Source organism: Choloepus didactylus, chromosome 5 (genome assembly GCF_015220235.1).
Source record: "Choloepus didactylus isolate mChoDid1 chromosome 5, mChoDid1.pri, whole genome shotgun sequence".
Taxonomy (NCBI): domain Eukaryota; kingdom Metazoa; phylum Chordata; class Mammalia; order Pilosa; family Megalonychidae; genus Choloepus; species Choloepus didactylus.
The window spans coordinates 141,660,630-141,678,192 of record NC_051311.1 but is presented as its reverse complement, the minus strand read 5'-3'; the positions used below and the strand labels follow the sequence as shown (position 1 = coordinate 141,678,192).

The 17,563-nt window shown below is 35.9% G+C and overlaps 1 protein-coding gene across 3 annotated transcripts in view; it reads left to right on the top strand.

Moving 5' to 3' along the window:
- The window catches only part of PDE1C (phosphodiesterase 1C), a 567,042-nt gene that overhangs the window by 461,481 nt on the left and 87,998 nt on the right, over positions 1-17,563 (top strand). For all 3 annotated transcript variants that reach the window (XM_037837021.1, XM_037837022.1, XM_037837023.1), the window contains exons 8-10: positions 38-178; positions 5,854-5,954; positions 9,086-9,214. In XM_037837021.1, the coding sequence (XP_037692949.1) occupies positions 38-178; positions 5,854-5,954; positions 9,086-9,214 (371 nt within the window). The remainder of the gene's footprint in view (positions 1-37; positions 179-5,853; positions 5,955-9,085; positions 9,215-17,563) is intronic.

Sequence of the window (17,563 nt, the reverse complement as noted above, 5' to 3'; positions counted from 1 at the left end):
CTTTTTCATTTCAAGTACCCTTGCTGCTCTCTTTCAGATCCCCATTTCTGCACTTGTCTCATTTGTGGAAGCCCTGGAAGTGGGGTACAGCAAGCATAAGAACCCTTACCACAATTTGATGCATGCTGCAGACGTCACTCAGACTGTCCACTACCTCCTCTATAAGACAGGAGTAGCAGTAAGTACAGATAGGAATTCTTAGATTACAAAGGGTGTGAAGATGATTTGGGTTTCAGTGGAGGATGTTCTTATTATGATGAGGTTGAACCCACAGCAGGGGCCTGGTTTTGTGGACTCCCATTTCCCCAAGAGTTGTCCAATTCATGGAAAGTCTAGGGGCTCAGTCTTGCCCTGAAATTTCCTCCAGCCTGGACTTGATGAAAGAGATGGCTGGCAATGGCTTGCATCATAAGTAATGACCAATGAAAATATAATTACAGAACTAAGCATGTATTTACAGATGTGGAGAGTGCCCCTGTTAATTTCTTGCTGTGGTGAGTAATGACGACATTCACGCATACTGAAGTTGCATTGTGTGTATTTAGCAACTGTGTTACACAAAGTTTGCTTTTGGTTTACTCCACCAGATCTTTTTCACAGGACTACCATTATTCACATTCTATTTATTTGTATTTTATATTTTGGAACCTAAGTGTCAATCTTTACTTCTAAACTTTTCAGTTCTTCAGATATTTTTGAGTGTCTGTAATCCATTCTATTAGCTAACCTGCTCAGCTTGGCTATGGGTGCCTTATGCCTCTTTGCCCTCATCTAAGTCATTAATTTTAAAAAGTATGGCTGATAGTGACAAACAGTGGGTCCTATGTCTTTTTACTTTGAAATTTCCTTCAGAATTAACATCAACATCAACATAGATATTCTTTGAGTACAGTTATCAATTTGCCCATAAACCCACTACACATTTATCTTTTACGCTAGGGCATGTTGAAAGACTTGCTCTATTATCTCACTGAATTAAAAATGAAATACAGTGGAAGTAGTGTATATCAGATCTAGATATACTTGGATATAAAGCCCTGCTTAATTACTTATTATGCTGTGTGACCCATGACAAATTACTTGAATCTCTGAGCCAGAATTTCTTGATTTCCAAAATGATGCAAAATATTCTACCTTATAGAAATGCTGCAACAATTAAGAATAAAATATTAAAAATGTAAAGTACTTTGTGTCATAAAAGGTTAGCAACTAGAAATCATTTTAAAGCTTTGTAACGTTTTCCCAAAACCTCTTCTCATTTTTCAATTTTTCTTTATTGGAAGGCTGATTTCTTGAAAATATTTCTTAAAAAGCTGTTTTATAAATTATAGAAACACTCCAAAGGGAAGGTATCTGTTTGCCTTCTAAGCCCATGATTTGAACTATTTAGCTGTGCTTCTACAACACCCTTGGCAAAATGGAGTCCCTAATTATTCTTATATCTTGGTTTCCTCAAGCACACTTACATGAAGGTATTGTGGTGAGGATAAAAATGGATGCAAAAATGCAATTGTAGTTTAACTTTTCTGCATATATTTAGTTTTTATCTACTGGATACAGTATACTATGGGGAATATATGGAATCATACACAGCTCCAGCCCTGAAGAAAAATTCTCAAGCATTTATGTAATGCAAATTATCATTAACATAAATGCTATGTCCTAGCAGCCAATGATCTTGATGAACTCATACTGTGCTTGCATCAGCTCATTTGCCTTTTGCCATTGAATTTTCATTATCAATTCAGGTCATATTCAGAATAATGCTTAAATATAGAAACTGCTTCCCACCCACTCCCTCTTAGAAATGCAGCTCAAAACAAACTTCTTTCATTGCAGGCTTACAAAAACAGTGGGGAGCATTCTGATGAATGGAGAACATATTGCTACTCTAACCTCTCTTTACAAACCAAGAGGGGGAAAAATGCTTTAAATCATTTCAGTTTTATAAACTGTAAGGCACCTTGGGAATTAAAACATCTCATTGATAAAGTGATGTCTGGGGTTCAACATCAGCAGTATTACTCATTGTAATCTGTTTGTATTACTCATTATTGCTTAACTAGAAGTGTCTAGGAGATGGTTGAATCCTTTCAGAATTCTTTTGCTCATTTCTAAGGAAAAATCCTTGAACAGAATTAGATTGAAGAGTTGTTGATTGAATAACTCCAATTTGCTCTGGATTTAGGTCAAAAGATTCCAAGCTCCAAAGTTGTCACTTAGCCATTTTCATTGCTCCCTTTGGGTTAGGTCACACTAGTTTTACTTTTGCCTAATTTCTTAGGAAGGAGAAGCTAACTGTTTTTGCTCTTTTGATCATATATGACATCATCATGTGGATGAAGGAAACATCAGAGATATTAAAATGACATCCTGGCTAAAGAGTGCTGAGTAATTTTGTTATGGTTTATGGTAGGCAGAATTTTGGCTCTTATGACCCTCACTCCCTGATGTCACTCCCATTGTTACCTTACATGGCAAAAGTGACTTTGCAGATATAATTAAGGTCACTAAACAGTGAGCCTTGAAACGGGAAGATTATCCAGGATTACCTGAGTGGGCCCAATGTAATCACACAAGTCCTTAAAAATCAAAGAGATAAGGTAGAAGTCATGGAGATTTGAAGAGTGAGCAGGAACTTCACTGGCCATTGCTGGCTAAAGATAGAGGGGGTTACATGGAAAGCGTGAGAAGGGTATGAATTCAGTCAACATCCTGAATGAGCCTAGAAGGAGATTCTTCCCCAGAGCCTCCAGAAAGGAACCAGCTTGGCATTACCTTGGTTCAGTCTTGAGAAACCCTGAAAAGAGAATCCAGCCATGCCAGGCCAGACTTTTGACCTACAGAACGGTGTGCTAATAAATAGGTGTTATTCTTTCAGCCTCCACATTTGTGGTAATTTATGACAGCAGCAGTAAAAAAACTAATACAAAAGTAGGAACAAATTACTAAAAAAACTCTATCATTCACGTTTCAAAGCCATAATTTGAAAATGTCTCTTGCTCTGGCAATGAGAAATTGTCTCTATTCTTTTCCTTCAGATCTCCTGATCTTATGTACCCCACCACTCCCTCTCTGCCCCCATGTGCATACACAAACAGCTTGCCCATATGACTCACACACAAAGAAATTCAAAGTCCACTTTTAACCATTGTCATAGCACCCCTGTCATTTAATTAGTCGTGACACTCATATTTTATAAACAGGAAAACACTGATAGGATCTGTGACTTGTCCTGTGTCACAGCTTGATAGTTCTGGAAAAAATTTCATGTGGGACTTAAACGTATGGCTTTTTACAGGTTGACACAAAACCTTCTGGGTTCATAGCAATTCATTTTTAAGAGGCAAGGAAATCTGTGCATTATTAAAATATGAAGCCAAATTACCCTCAAGATAGTTTCTCCTCCTTACACCATTTCTGTTAACCATGCCATGTAATGCCACCTGTTCTTTCAGCAACCCAGCCTTAGAGGGTTGGGGTCGTCTTTAATTCATATTTGTCCTTGACTGAAACCCCTTCCTGCCTCCACCCCCCACCCCAGATGCTTTCTGCTGTCTGGGCTGATGGTTCACTGTCTCCCATTCATAATCTTATTCTAAAACGTTAACTTTGCATGAGTTTGGAGAAAGAGATAAGTGTGTGTGAATGGTGGTAGAAGGCAGCAGGGGTAGATGGTTAGGGACAGGATGCTGGAGAAGAAAAGAAAGACATTACCAAACAGGACTATACATATATATATGTAAAATGTCAAGAAAAATGGGTAACATAAAGTTATACCTACATAACTTTATGCAATGTTTAATAAATATATGAACAACAACCCAAAGGAAATATAATTTAAAGATTGAGTGAGAACTCTGGAGTCACATTGTGTGACTTGCCGCATGACGAGCTACCTGACCTTAGATAAGTTACTTAACCTCCAGGCTTCGGTTTTCTCATCTATAAAATGGAGACAACAGCTGTACTCCTCCCTGGAGCTGTGAGCATTCCCACGAGCTTATATATGTAAAGCACCTAGAAAAGTGCCTGCCTGACTCAGAGGAAGGCCTTGCTGAGTGTTAACCCTGGTGATGAGGCTCTTGGCTACCTTCAGTATAGATTTTGCAACTTTAGTTTCCTTGTAATCTTCCCTCCCCGCCCCCTTTTTTTTACTTGTCTATTTTCCATCTCATTTTGTTGATTTTCATCTGAGTCTGTTTTCTCTTAATGCCTCTCTACTCCTAGTACATCAATTTGTTTTTTTTTTTTTTTTTTTGAAGCACATTATTGAGGTTGCCAAGAAGTTTTCTGACATTTCATATAGGATTCCCCAATAAATAATTTCCCAAAGTATATATATTTTTTCCTTAGTTATCACCATGCTTATTCTTTCCCTGACTGAAGTTTTTCCATAGGTTTTATGTTGTTTGTTTATTTATTTTCTCCTTACTTATCCTCAAAAAAGGTAGTCATTCTCAGGAAATTTCTTAGCTGAGGATAAAAATTAGTAATTCATTGAAAAAATGGCTAAAATGGAGAATCATAAAAATTTGTATGTTCATTTTTAATCATTCTGTATTAACTTAAATTACATTTCATTCACTAATATTAATTTAGACCCCAGACCTTTTTCTGAGTTCCACTGATTTGAGTACTCATATGTCTTGCATGTACCCCACCCCTGTCTTAGATTTCCAGTTTCACTTTTTTAAAATGAAATGGGAACTCAGAGATACTTGTGAAACAAGCTGAGATGCAGAAGCTCTCTAAATTTTATAATTGTTTCTACTGCTGTCATATATATTTGGCAGCAGTTCTTTTAGTAGCTGTCCAAAGCTTTGAACATAGGTTCTATGGAAATAACAACCCATCTTTGTACTTTTAGTTCATTGGTTTATGCCATATTTAATTACATAATTATAATAACAAGTACAATTTGTCACAACAGTGTTTGGGATAAACCATACTGAATCTTGTGAGCATCAACTCACCTGGTTACAAAGGTGAGCAAAGGGCACCAAAGGGAGGCGTAGAGCCGTGAATGATCTGTCACTTGCACACCAGGCAGTAAGGTTTACAGAAGGGATGGCAAGCATCTGTGGATCGCAGAGATCATTAAATGGGTGTCATTTAAGGGAGCTTCCAGCACGGCAGTGGTTCTCAAACTCAAGTGTGCTACGTGAGAATCGTCTGGAGGGCTTGTTAAAACACACATTGCTGGGCCGCCCAGTTTCTGATTCAGTAGATTGGGCTGTGCATGAGAATTTGCATTTCCAACAAGCTTCCAGGTGATGCTAGTGCTGTTGGTCCACGGAACACACTTTGAGAACCACTGAACTACAGCACATTTTGGTAGCATGGATGGGGACAGTTTCCATAAAACCCCAGCATGCAGGAGGCAGAAGGCCAAGTGTTTCTTGTATTCTGTCTCTTTCCACCTTCCAGTGGATGTCCCTTTCATAATCAGACATCAGCTCCTCTATTACTCTGAGTTCTTGGTGTTGTGTTGACATTTTAAATCTTTTCTTTTTTCTTTTTCCGTGTCTACCTTGGAACTTTATTTGGAAATTGGGAGAGAATACATGAGGGCTTTTAAAGTCTTCATGTTCACCGTCTTTTTGCTTGCTTGAAAAAGATAAAACTACTAGTTAGCTCTTTCAACCTTGCTGGGCATGCTGTTTTCAAAGTACATGTTCCCCAGTCTCCTCCCAGAAATAAAACTCATTTCTGTCTGTCAGAAAACTTGCGTTTGGCAATCGCTTGCCAGCTGCAGGGTGGAAAGGCAGCCGTGTGGGTGTATTGTCAGCAAGCTGGAGACTCTGCCCGAGAAAGAGACATTAACTGATTGCTCTGTAATCTCCCTTTCAGAACTGGCTGACGGAGCTGGAGATCTTTGCTATAATCTTCTCAGCTGCTATCCATGACTATGAGCATACTGGAACCACCAACAACTTCCACATTCAGACACGGTGAGAATGTTAGAATGTTGAAATGTTTGAGAAGAGGCAAGAGGGGACAGGTAGAGTTTTAGAGGTCAGAAAGGGACTTTCTTTTGCCTGGTGGCTATAATTTGACTTTCTGGAAAAAATATGAATTATGAGTTTATAGACAAGAATCCATCTGGTTAACCTCAATCAAGATTTGTAGTTTAAGAATCCATCTGCTCCCAGATTTGATATTTTCTTCAGCTCTAACTTGAATGTCCTTTTCTCCTCTTAGTTGTGCACTGTGCATACTTTACCTATTTCTAACAGGATGAGGGGCAGTTTACATAAAGTTTACATAAATTTCCTGATGCCATGTAAACTAAATCGGTTGGGACTGGTGAAGATTGTGGTGTTTCTGCCGGCATTAACAATAATCAAGCCTTCTTACTCTCTGTTCTTTGGGGTTCTCACTCTCCCTGATTTCGTCTCTGCTCTGCTCAGTGCTGGATTCACTGGCACAGGGCCATCTTGTGCAGCCCACCCTCCACCACAGGCAACCCTGGGGAGCTGTGAAGGTAAATGGAAACCTCCCTCAGGAGTAGTAAATGTGGGTCCAAGTGCCCCATTCTGAACCTCCTCAACTGCCACAGACATCGCTAACTGACTTTGGTATTTTTTTTCTTGCCAAGCTGTGAGCTTATCCTTAGTATTCCTTTCAGCCCAGAATTCCAGACAGGCAGTAGCAGTCAACTGTCATTTTCACTTAGTATGAGACCTCATCTGCCCTCCCTTGGCCTAAGAATTTACCTACTCCTAAAACAATGATGTGGAACTGGAGAGAATCTGATAGTAGGATTAATTGGGCCTTGACATAGGAATCAAAAGCAGCTAGGGTTTGGGAAAAGGGGCAAGGCAAAGAGAAAGAACTAAACAGGGAGGAGTTGGAGCTTAACACTAAATAAATACTTGCTGATTTCACTTGAAAAGGTAGAGGCACATTCCAGATAGATTTGTATGCATTAAATCAATCCACATGTATTTAATGAACCCAACACTTAATTATGGGGTACAGAGAAGAAGACAATACCATCTGATCCCTGTTCAGAAGGGGAATTTCGGTGAAATGGAAGTGGACAAAGGGGCTTAGGCTGAGTTCACTTCACTTCCCACCTCCTGCCTCCTCACAGCCCTGGCAGCTGGGAAATAGCCTTTTATGGTTCTTCCAAGGTCTTCAAATACAGATGATTCCATGGGGTAACTCTGTTGAATGTGTATCTGCGAGTGGAACTTTTGTGCTGAGGACAGAAAATCTCAGCAAATATCTTCTGCTGAAAAAAGAGGAGGGTGGACAACTGCAGATGATCTTGGCTAGAGACCAATATCAAAAACTGTCACAACTCAAAGGAAAATAGCTTAATTACAGGGGTTGGGAAATAGCTTAGTGTCAGGAAATGCAAATCAGTTTGTATCTTACTTTTTCAACAGATAAAAGAGCAGATCCTTCACCTGAGGATTTGCATGTTCTGTCTATCTCCATAGGAGTGGGAAAACTCCAGGGAGGTTGGTTAAGCTTGGTTTGGGATGCATTGTAAACACTGGCCGCCTTTAACAGAACTTTATCCAAAGCATCTCATGCCATGTGATCCCTGCTCAGAGAACTAAGTCTGTGATAATGTACATTTGTCCATTGATGGACAAAGTATTAAGCTTTAAAGGTATGCTAGACACTTCCCAAAGTTTGGCCAGGGGCAGATGGAAGTTATTTTGGGAATGCTGACCTGGATGTCAGAAGACTGCCTTCGTCCTAGCTTTGACACTTACCCACAGTGGGGGCCAAAGGAATATTTTAAATCTCTGGGACAGGGTTTCCCCAATGAGAAACAAATACGCTTGAACAATCTAAGGTTTTATTCAATTAAAGATGTTAAAATAATATACAGCCCCATGTTTAGTGACATTAAGTTGTATAATGTTTTTTGAGAAAGTGACTATTCTAGTTTGCTAATGCTGCCAGAATGCAAAACACCAGAAATGGATTGGCTTTTATAAAAGGGGGTTTATTTGGTTACACAGTTACAGTCTTAAGGCCATAAAGTGTCCAAGGTAACACATCAGTAATCGGGTACCTTCACTGGAGGATGGCCAATGGCGTCCAGAAAACCTCTGTTAGCTGGGAAGGCACGTGGCTGGTGTCTGCTCCAAAGTTCTGGTTTCAAAATGGCTTTCTCCCAGGATGTTCCTGTCTAGGCTGCAGTTCCTCAAAAATGTCACTCTTACTTGCAGTTGGGGTATTTGTCCTCTCTTAGCTTCTCCAGAGCAAGAGTGCTTTCAACAGCCGTCTTCAAACTGTCTGTCATCTGCAGCTCCTGTGCTTTCTTCAAAGTGTCCCTCTTGGCTGTAGCAAGCTAGCTCCTTCTGTCTGAGTTTATATAGTGCTTCAGTAAACTAATCAAGGTCCATGCTGAATAGGTGGGGACACACCTCCATGGAAATCATCCAATCAGAGGATCACCTACAGTTGGGTGGGTCACATCTCCATAGAAACACTTAAAGAATTACAATCTAATCAACACTAATATGTCCGCCCACACAAGATTACATCAAAGATAATGGCATTTTGCAGGACATAATACATTCAAACTGGCGCAGTGACTGACAATTGTCTTAGGTAATCTTTCTATTCCTAACTCAGTTTTCTGCATCTGGCTTTTCTATGGTAAAATTTTAAGATCAAGCTAGTACCAGAGGCAGCCTGCTGACTGTATGGATAAGTACAATTAAAATAAGTAAGCAAATGAGTTAATTGAATGAAAAGAAAATAAAAGAGTTAAGATGTTCCAGAAAATATAAGGATGTTTATTACCCTTATTTTAAAAGATCACCTTTGCCACTAATACAGGTAATTGAGGTCTGGCTATAAAACGGTTTTCAGAGAATTCTTAGGTTGGTGTCACATATTTCACTTCTACATATTGACATTAAAGTACCCTATACACATATATTGATAATTTGTAGTGTTAGTTTTGGCTTTTTTGTTGACATAGAGAACATGGAGAGAAGATAATTTCCAAACATGGGGGAAAAAAAGATGATGCATTTCAGCTTAGGAAAGTTACTTGAAAAAATCCCAACTGTTTAACATCCTAAACAATTTTTCTTGACTTTCTGTTCAGATCTGATCCAGCCATTCTGTACAATGATAGGTCTGTATTGGAAAACCACCATTTAAGTGCAACTTATCGCCTTCTACAAGAGGATGAAGAAATGAATATTTTGGTCAACCTTTCAAAGGAAGATTGGAGGTAAGGATGAAACAAGAAAGAGATTTGGAGGCCAGGGCAAGAACTGTGAGGAAGAATGAAACAAGCTGCTTTACCTCGTTTAAAAGTTTAATTGCTCTTTCTTTCTCTTCCTCCTTCTTCTTCTCTCTTTCTCTCTCTCTCTCTCTCTCTCTCTCTCTCTCTCTCTCTCTCTCTCTCTCTCTCTCTCTCTCTCTCTTTCTCCGCACACACATATTTTTTTCTTGACACAAAATATTTGACAAGAAAAGCTATAGGATGTTATTTGGTTTCAGCAACTTTATTGTGCCATCTTTTTATGGCTTTTCTATTAATAAACCAAGAAATGGAAACAGTTTGGGTCCAATAATTCAGTAATGTGCTAAAAATTCACAAAGAATAAAAGTTGAACACCCATTTCTAACAGTGTCCAGTTGTAGGCACTCTGGAAATATTGGCTGTTGGTTAGCTTAGGAAACTTAAGTTGCTCTTATCTTTTGCACCTTAAATCTGAATTTTACAATTTAACATTTGTTTTTAACCAATATTTGGAATTCTTAAAAATCTGTCGAAATTTGCTTTGCACATTTTCCTGATACTTAAAAAAATTCTTCAGTACTTAATACTTTTGCTGAAATGATCCTGTGTGACTTTGGGTTTAATCATACCTGGTTTGAATTTGGATTCAGTTACTTACTAGTTATATGGCATTGGGGAAGTTACTCAACCTCTTTAAGCCATTTTATTTATTTCTAAATAAGAGATAATATCTTTCCTGTAATTTTGTGAGGATTGTAATAAATTAGATAATCCATTTTAAATGCTTAGCACTCTTGCTGGCATATATAGCAAGCCTGCAAATGATTATAATTATAAATATAAGTCAAAGTACTTCAAAGCTTTTAGGCAAAGTCATTTAAATCTTTATAAAATTTTGAATCTACTGTGACTCAAATGGTACTTATGTTTTGTTTAAATGATCAGCTGTTTATTGAGTATCTGTTTGCTAGCTGTTCTGGTTTGGTAATGCTGACATTATGCAAAATACCAGAAATGGATTGGCTTTTATAAAGGGGGTTTATTTGTTTACAAAGTTAGAGTCTTAAGGCCATACAGTGTCAAAGGTAAGCCATCAACAATGGGGTACCTTCAATGGAGAAAGGCCATTGGCGTCCGAAAAACCTCTGTTAGCTGAGAAGGCACGTGACTGGCATCTCCTTGCCCACAGATTGTATATCAAAATGTCAGCATCAGCTTTCAATGGCCATTTCCAAAATGTCTCTCTAAGCTGCAGCAGCCAGCTCCTTCTGTCTGAGCTTTCCTATGACTCCAGTGATTAAATCAAAGACCTACACTGAATGGGTGGGGCCACATTTCCATGGAAACATTCAATCAAGAGGTCACACCCTAATCAAAAGTGTCACTCACAGTTGAGTGGGTCACATCTCCATGGAGACACTAAATCAAAAGGTTCCAACCTAACCAACACTAATACATCTGCCCCCACAAGAATGCATCAAAGAACATGGCGTTTTGGGGGACATAATATATCCAAACCTGCACACTAGCCATTATGCAAAGATTCAGAGAAATAAGCCATACTGAGAAACTGTTTCCAGTAAGAGTTGGCTAGTAGTTTCCATGCCAGTCTAGTTTGTTAAAACATAAGGAAATATTTGGCTTGAATTTGTGTTGGGAAGTGATAGATTCAGCCAGCATCCAGAAAATGCAGAACACGTCAGTTAATCAATGCACATCTTCAGGAAAAAAGGAATCCTCTATCCAATTTAAATGCTTATAAAAATATAATAAAAGGTTTAAATAAGGCAGAGAACAGCTTCACTCATATTCCCATTCATCATATTTTTGAAGGATTTGTGTGAAGGTTTGTTTAGATAGCATATAATCCTGGCCTTACAAACTAATAAAGTATTCCAGAGATTGTGTAATTGCCTCTTAATTTCAAAGCATAGATGTATCTCCTCTGTTTATATTTTTAATGCATCTCTACCTCTATTTGACTATAGTTTTACCAAAAAATTAACTATTATTTGTGCTTCAACTCTAGAATGCATTCACTCTTTCAGTCTGCTGGAGTGGTGTGACTGACCTAGGTGGTATCTACACCAGGTCACCCAGAACTGGAACACACCAGTCCAAACTGGAACACACTGGTGCAACCATACGGGTTATTTATCATTAGTTCTCCTTTCTGCTGGTGGGTACTGTGAAGTACCAGTTGTGAGTAATTTGAATATTATTTATGACCAAAACAAGTTATAAAATTGAGTGATTCAGCAAAATATCAGTGAATTTAATGTTTAAAAAAAGTCAAACTAGTCATTTATTTGACAATACAGTTTACTGAAACCTGTTTATGTGCTAGCCTCATATATTTGTTTTTTATTCAGCACTCTATTATCTCAAAGAGAGAGTGAAATATAATTGTTAGAATCATAGAGTATCTCAGGCATTGGGACAACCCAATTCAGAGGAAACTTCTTTGTACTTATGGCCTGTAGTACCGTACCTTGTTTCTACTCCCTGTTTTAGTGGGATTCTGTAGGTTTAAAAAAGACCAAAACTGATGACTCTTGTGCTTAAGTTACATAGATTCAGTATTTTACATTTTCATTCAAGCATAGTTTTTAAAATAAAGTATTGTTTTCATCATATTTTATTCATTTTTAGATACAATGTTCCAAGACATTGGTATTTTCTCATAAATAAAATATGAACCTATTATTTAGACTTCTCATTGAAGCTCATTACCACATATGTTTAGTATCCTTTGTCTTTCTAGGAAAGCGCTTTAAATAGCTGGTATGTCCTATGTGGATATATATGTGCTTTAGACTTTTTAGGACATTTGTAAGTGAATACATTGCTAGGTATTTGTTGCATTTCAAATGGAATACCATGGAGTTACAGCCAAATAAGCTACTAATAAACCAATATTGCTGCAGAAGTTTTCCTCAATGTCTGGAATACATAAAGTAAAGAACAACTACTTGAGGCTCTAGAGGGTGAATAAAGGAAGGCAGATTTTGGGAAGTAATAAAATTTGGAGAAAGTGACAGGATGAGGTGAGTTTCACATTCTTTGTAACTTTACCCTGAAGTCAGTTTCAGGCAAGGCAAGGACACTAGATGGGTAAAATTAAAAACCAAAATAAAATGAGAAAAATTTATACCATTTTTCTGCTTAGAAGAACCAGGGTAAGGCATCAGGGACTACCAAGGCTGCTGGAAAGTGAGGTGGGACCCTAAAAAGGAGAGAGCCAAATTAAACTTAAATTCTTAGTCTAAATTCTGCCCAAGTCTCTGACTGACTACTGAAAGCAGTCTGAACCAAGATCTGATCTGCTGCTCACTAAAACTGTGAAGAACTTGAATTTTGAGTCTAAACAAGTAATTACCTATCAAAAACCATAACATCAATAGTATTCAGAGCAAAATTAAAGAACCCAGAGTCTCTCCAACATAACATTTATAATGTTTAGGCTACACTCTCTAAATGACATACAAAGAACCAAGCAAATGTGGCTAATTTGCAAGGGAAATGACAGCAAACAGATGCAATCCCCTAGATGAACCCAAGTCTTGGTATTATCAGACAAGGATTTTTAGAGCAGCTATTATATCTCTACCCAGTGAGGTGAAGAAAGATGTGCTGGTAATGAATGAAGAGATATTGAAATTTACCAGTGCAATAAAAATATAAACAAGAACAAAACAAATTTCAGAAGTGAAAAATAAAATGTCTAAATTTTGTATAAGCTTAACAGCAAGATGGAGCAGACAGGGGAAAGAATCAGTGAAGTTGAAAGGGATCAAGATAAAATTATCCAATTTGAAGAAGGGAAAAAAGATTGAAAAACAAGAACAGTCTTAGAGACCTGTGGGACAACTTCAAATGATCAAACATAAAGATAATTGCAGTTCCAGAAAGAGGAGGAGAAAGTATAGGGCAGAAAAAATATTTGAAAATAATGACTGAAAACTTCTCAAATATGGTGAAATATATAAATTTACATATTCAAGAACCTCAGCACACCAAAAACTGGATAAATTCAAAGAAAATCACACATAGGCACATATTATAGTCAAACTTCTAAAAATCAAAGCTACAATTAGAGAAAAATGACACATTACATTTAGAGAAACAACAATTGTAATGATTGTAGGCATTTCATCAGAAGCCATGGAAGCCAGAGACAATAGAATACCTTCTTTTAAGTGCTAAAAGAAAAATTAATGTCTAACATTAATCCCTTGAAAATATCCTTCAAGAATTAAAGTGAAATAGAGTAATCTTCAAGAATGAAACTCAGATAAAGGAAAACTGTAGGAACTTGTCATTAACATTCCTGCATTATAAGAAATGCTAAAGAAAGTAGGTTGAAGGGAAATGGTATCAGAGGGAAATCAGATTTTCAGGTAAAAATAAAATGTTTAGTATCTGGATAAATATAAAAAGATTACTTTTCTTAATTTCTTTAAAATGTGACTATTTAAAACAAAATTACGTTATTTTGTAGGGTTTATGAAAGACATATAAGAACTATAACATAAAGGATGGCTAGAGGTCACAAATGGACTTATACTGTTGCAATTTTTTTTATATTTTTATGTGAAATGGTACAATATTAACTCTAAATAGACCATGAAAATTAAGGGTGTATATTTTAATTCCCTGATAAACTACTAAAAAATAAAATGTAATAGATAAAATTAGGTAAAAATTCAATGGATAAATTAAAATGGAATTCAAAGATAATTAAATAATCCAACAAAAAAGGTAGAACAGAGGTTACAGAGGGGGAAACAAAGAGGGAAGAAACAGAAAACCTATATAACATGTTAGACTTAAATCTATCTAATCATATCAATAATTATATTAAATGTTAAAGAACTAAACATACTCTAATTAAAAGGCTATGGTTAAAAGGCTACTATGATTGTCAGAATAAACAGGAAATCAAGCTCCAATTATGTGATATCTACAAGAGATATCCTTTAAATATAAGTTCCCAGATAGGTAGAAAGTAAAAGTATATAAAAAGATATACCATGCAGACATTAAGTATAATAATAATGGAGACCTGATATTAATATCAGAAAAAATGGACTGCAAGACAAAGAGTATTACCAAAGGTAAAGAAGGAAATTTTCTGATGTGTTAAAGGTTGATTCACCAGGAAGAAATGATAATCATAAATGAGATTACCTAATTATAAAGTTTGAAAAGATACTGTAAAAGAGGACAGGAGAAAAGACAGAACGATACATTTCCACAATCATAGTAGGATTTTAACACCACCCCACCACTCAGCAATTTTTAAAATTAAAAAAAAAAAAAAAACTAGGCAAAAATATCAGTAAAGAAGAGGATTTAAACAACAACAACCACTTTGCTCTAATTGATATTTACAGAACATTAAACGAAACAACTGTGGAATATGCATTCTCTTCAAGTGCACATGCTAAATTCAGGATAATCTATGCTGTGACATAAAAAAGGCTTAAGAAACTTAAAATTATCTAACACTTACAGGATATGTTCTTTGACCAAAATGGATTAAAATTAAAAATCAATAAGAATAAGATATCTAGGTAACCCCAAAATATTTGAAGATTAAACAACACATGTCTGAAGAGTTCAAAAAAGAAATCACAGAGGAAACTATAAAATATTTCAAATTGAATGAGAATGACAAAGCAACATATTCAAATGTTTTAAATATTGTTATAGCAGTGCTTAGATGGAAATTTGTAGCTATAAATTCTCATATTAGAAAAGAAAAGGTCTAACTGCAATGACTTCAAGAAGCTAGAAAAACAATAGCATTGTAAACTCAAAGTAGGTAGGAGGAATTAATATTAAGAAGAAAAGAAATCAACAAAATATAAAATAAACAGAAACTATTTTAAAGCTGAAAGCAGTTCTTCAAAAGGATCAACAAAATTTATAAACCCCTAACTAAACTGATCAATGAAAAGACAAAGAACACAAATTACCAGTATGAGATATGAAAAAGGGCTTGTCATCACAGAGCCTGTGGAATATCAGATAGATAATAAAAGATTACAAACAACTTTATCTCAACAAATACAAAAACCTTGATGAAATGGGTAAGTTCCTTGAAAAACAAGATGAAGCAAAAAATCTGATTCTATCTGAATCTAGAAAAACAGGATTCTGTGTCTATTTAAAATTTGCATTTGTCATAAAAATACCTTTCTACAAAGGAATCTCCCACCTCAGTTTCACTGATGGATTCTATCAGATGTTCAAAGAAGAAATAACACCAATTTTATGCAGATTTATTTAGAAAATAGAGATGGAGGAAACACTTTCCAACTAATTTTATGAGGCCTAGCTCTGATACCATACCTTGACAAACAACATTACAAAAAATGAAAAATAGAGGCCAATATTTGTCATAAACAGATATAATAATGCTTAACAAGATATTAGCAAATTGAATATAGCAGTATACAAAAAGGATAATACATCATAACCAGGTGGGATTTATCCCAGAAATGTGATATCAGTTTTACATTGAAAAAATCAATTAATATAATTCACAATATTTTTAAAAAGGAGAAAAGCATATGGTCATTTCAATAGAGGCATGAAAAGCATTTGACAAAATTCAACACTCATTCATGATTTAAAACAAACAAACAAACAAAAAAACCCGCACACCTATCTAGAAACAGAAGAGAACAGCCTCAACTTGATGACAGGTACCTGTGAAAAACTTAGAACTGACATTATACTTAATAGTGAAATATTGAATGCTTTCCTCCTGTGATTGGGAATAAGAAAAGGAGGCCTGCTCTTATTCTCATCAACATCATAAAATGTCTATGATAGCAGATGACCTGCTTGTCTAAGCAGAAAATCCTAAGAATATGTAAAGCAGCCACTAGAACTAATAATGAATCTTTCTAGGTCACAGGATATGAGGTTAATGTAAGAGAGAGAGAAAGGGGGAGAGAGAGAGAGAAGGGGAAGAAAGAGAAAGATAGATAGGCAGATAGACGTAGAAAATCATTGGAAAATGAAATAAAACTTTCATTTACAGTAGCACAAAAAAATAGCAAAGTACTTAGGAGTAACTTTAAAAAACACAAGCAATGCCAGTTCACTTAAAAACAACAGAACATTGCTGAGAGAAATTTAAAAGAAGCTAACTAAATTGAGAAATATATTATTGTCATGAGTGGAAGACTCAGTATTCTTAAGGTGTCAAGTCTTCCCAAATGTATCCAAAGATTCAACCCTCCATCAGAATTCTAGCAGAATTATATTAGAAATTGCCAAGGTTATTCTAAAATTTGTATAGAAATGAAACAAAATTTTATGAAAAGGACAAAGTTAGATGAGTCAGACTACCTGATTTCAAGCATGCTATAAAGCTCTAGTGATCAAGACACTTTTAATGTTGAAAGGATAGACATTCAGATCCATGGGACAGATTTGAGAGTTTAGAAATGACTCGTCAATTGATTTATGACCAGAAAGCCAATACGATTCAATGGGCGAAGGAAAATCTTTTCAACAAATGGTGTTGGAACGACTAAATATCCACGTGTAAAAAAATAACCTTGGCCCTTATCTCACACCACGCTCAAAAATTAACTCAAATTTGATCATAGACCCAAAGGTAAATGCTAAAATGATAAGACTTTCAGAAGAAAACAGCAAAGTCCTTGGCGGTAACTTGAGGTTTCTTAGCTGGGACATACAAAGCAGAAAACATTAAAAAAATAAGTTGAACTTTATGGAAATTAAGAACTTTTGTTCTTTAGGAGATACTGCAAAAAAAAAAAAAAAAAAAAAAATCAAGTCCTTAATGACAAAAATTATTCTTAAAACATATATCTTATATAGAATTTTATCCAGAATATATAAAGCACTCTTAAAATCAATAAGACAAATAATTCAATTTTTTAAAATGCCAAAGTTTTAAAAGAGGCATTTCCCTAATAAGATATATAAATGTCCTAAGTACCTGAATAGGTGCTTGACATCATTACTTATCAAAAAAATACAAATTAAAGCCATAATGAGACACCGTATATATACATTAGAATTCTGTAATTAAAAACTAACGAAACGAAGAGTAGACAAAGATGTAGAAAACCTGGAACTCTCAGACACTGATGGTCAAAATGTAAAGTGATAGAATCACTTTGAAATATTTTTGGCAGTTTCTAATAAACATCGTCTATTTATAAACCAGCCATTCCACTCCTAGGTATTTATCCAAAAGAAGTTTAAACATGTGTCTACACAAAGACTTGCACAGGATTTTTCATAGCAGCTTTATTAGCATTTGCCCCAAACTGGAATCTAACTACT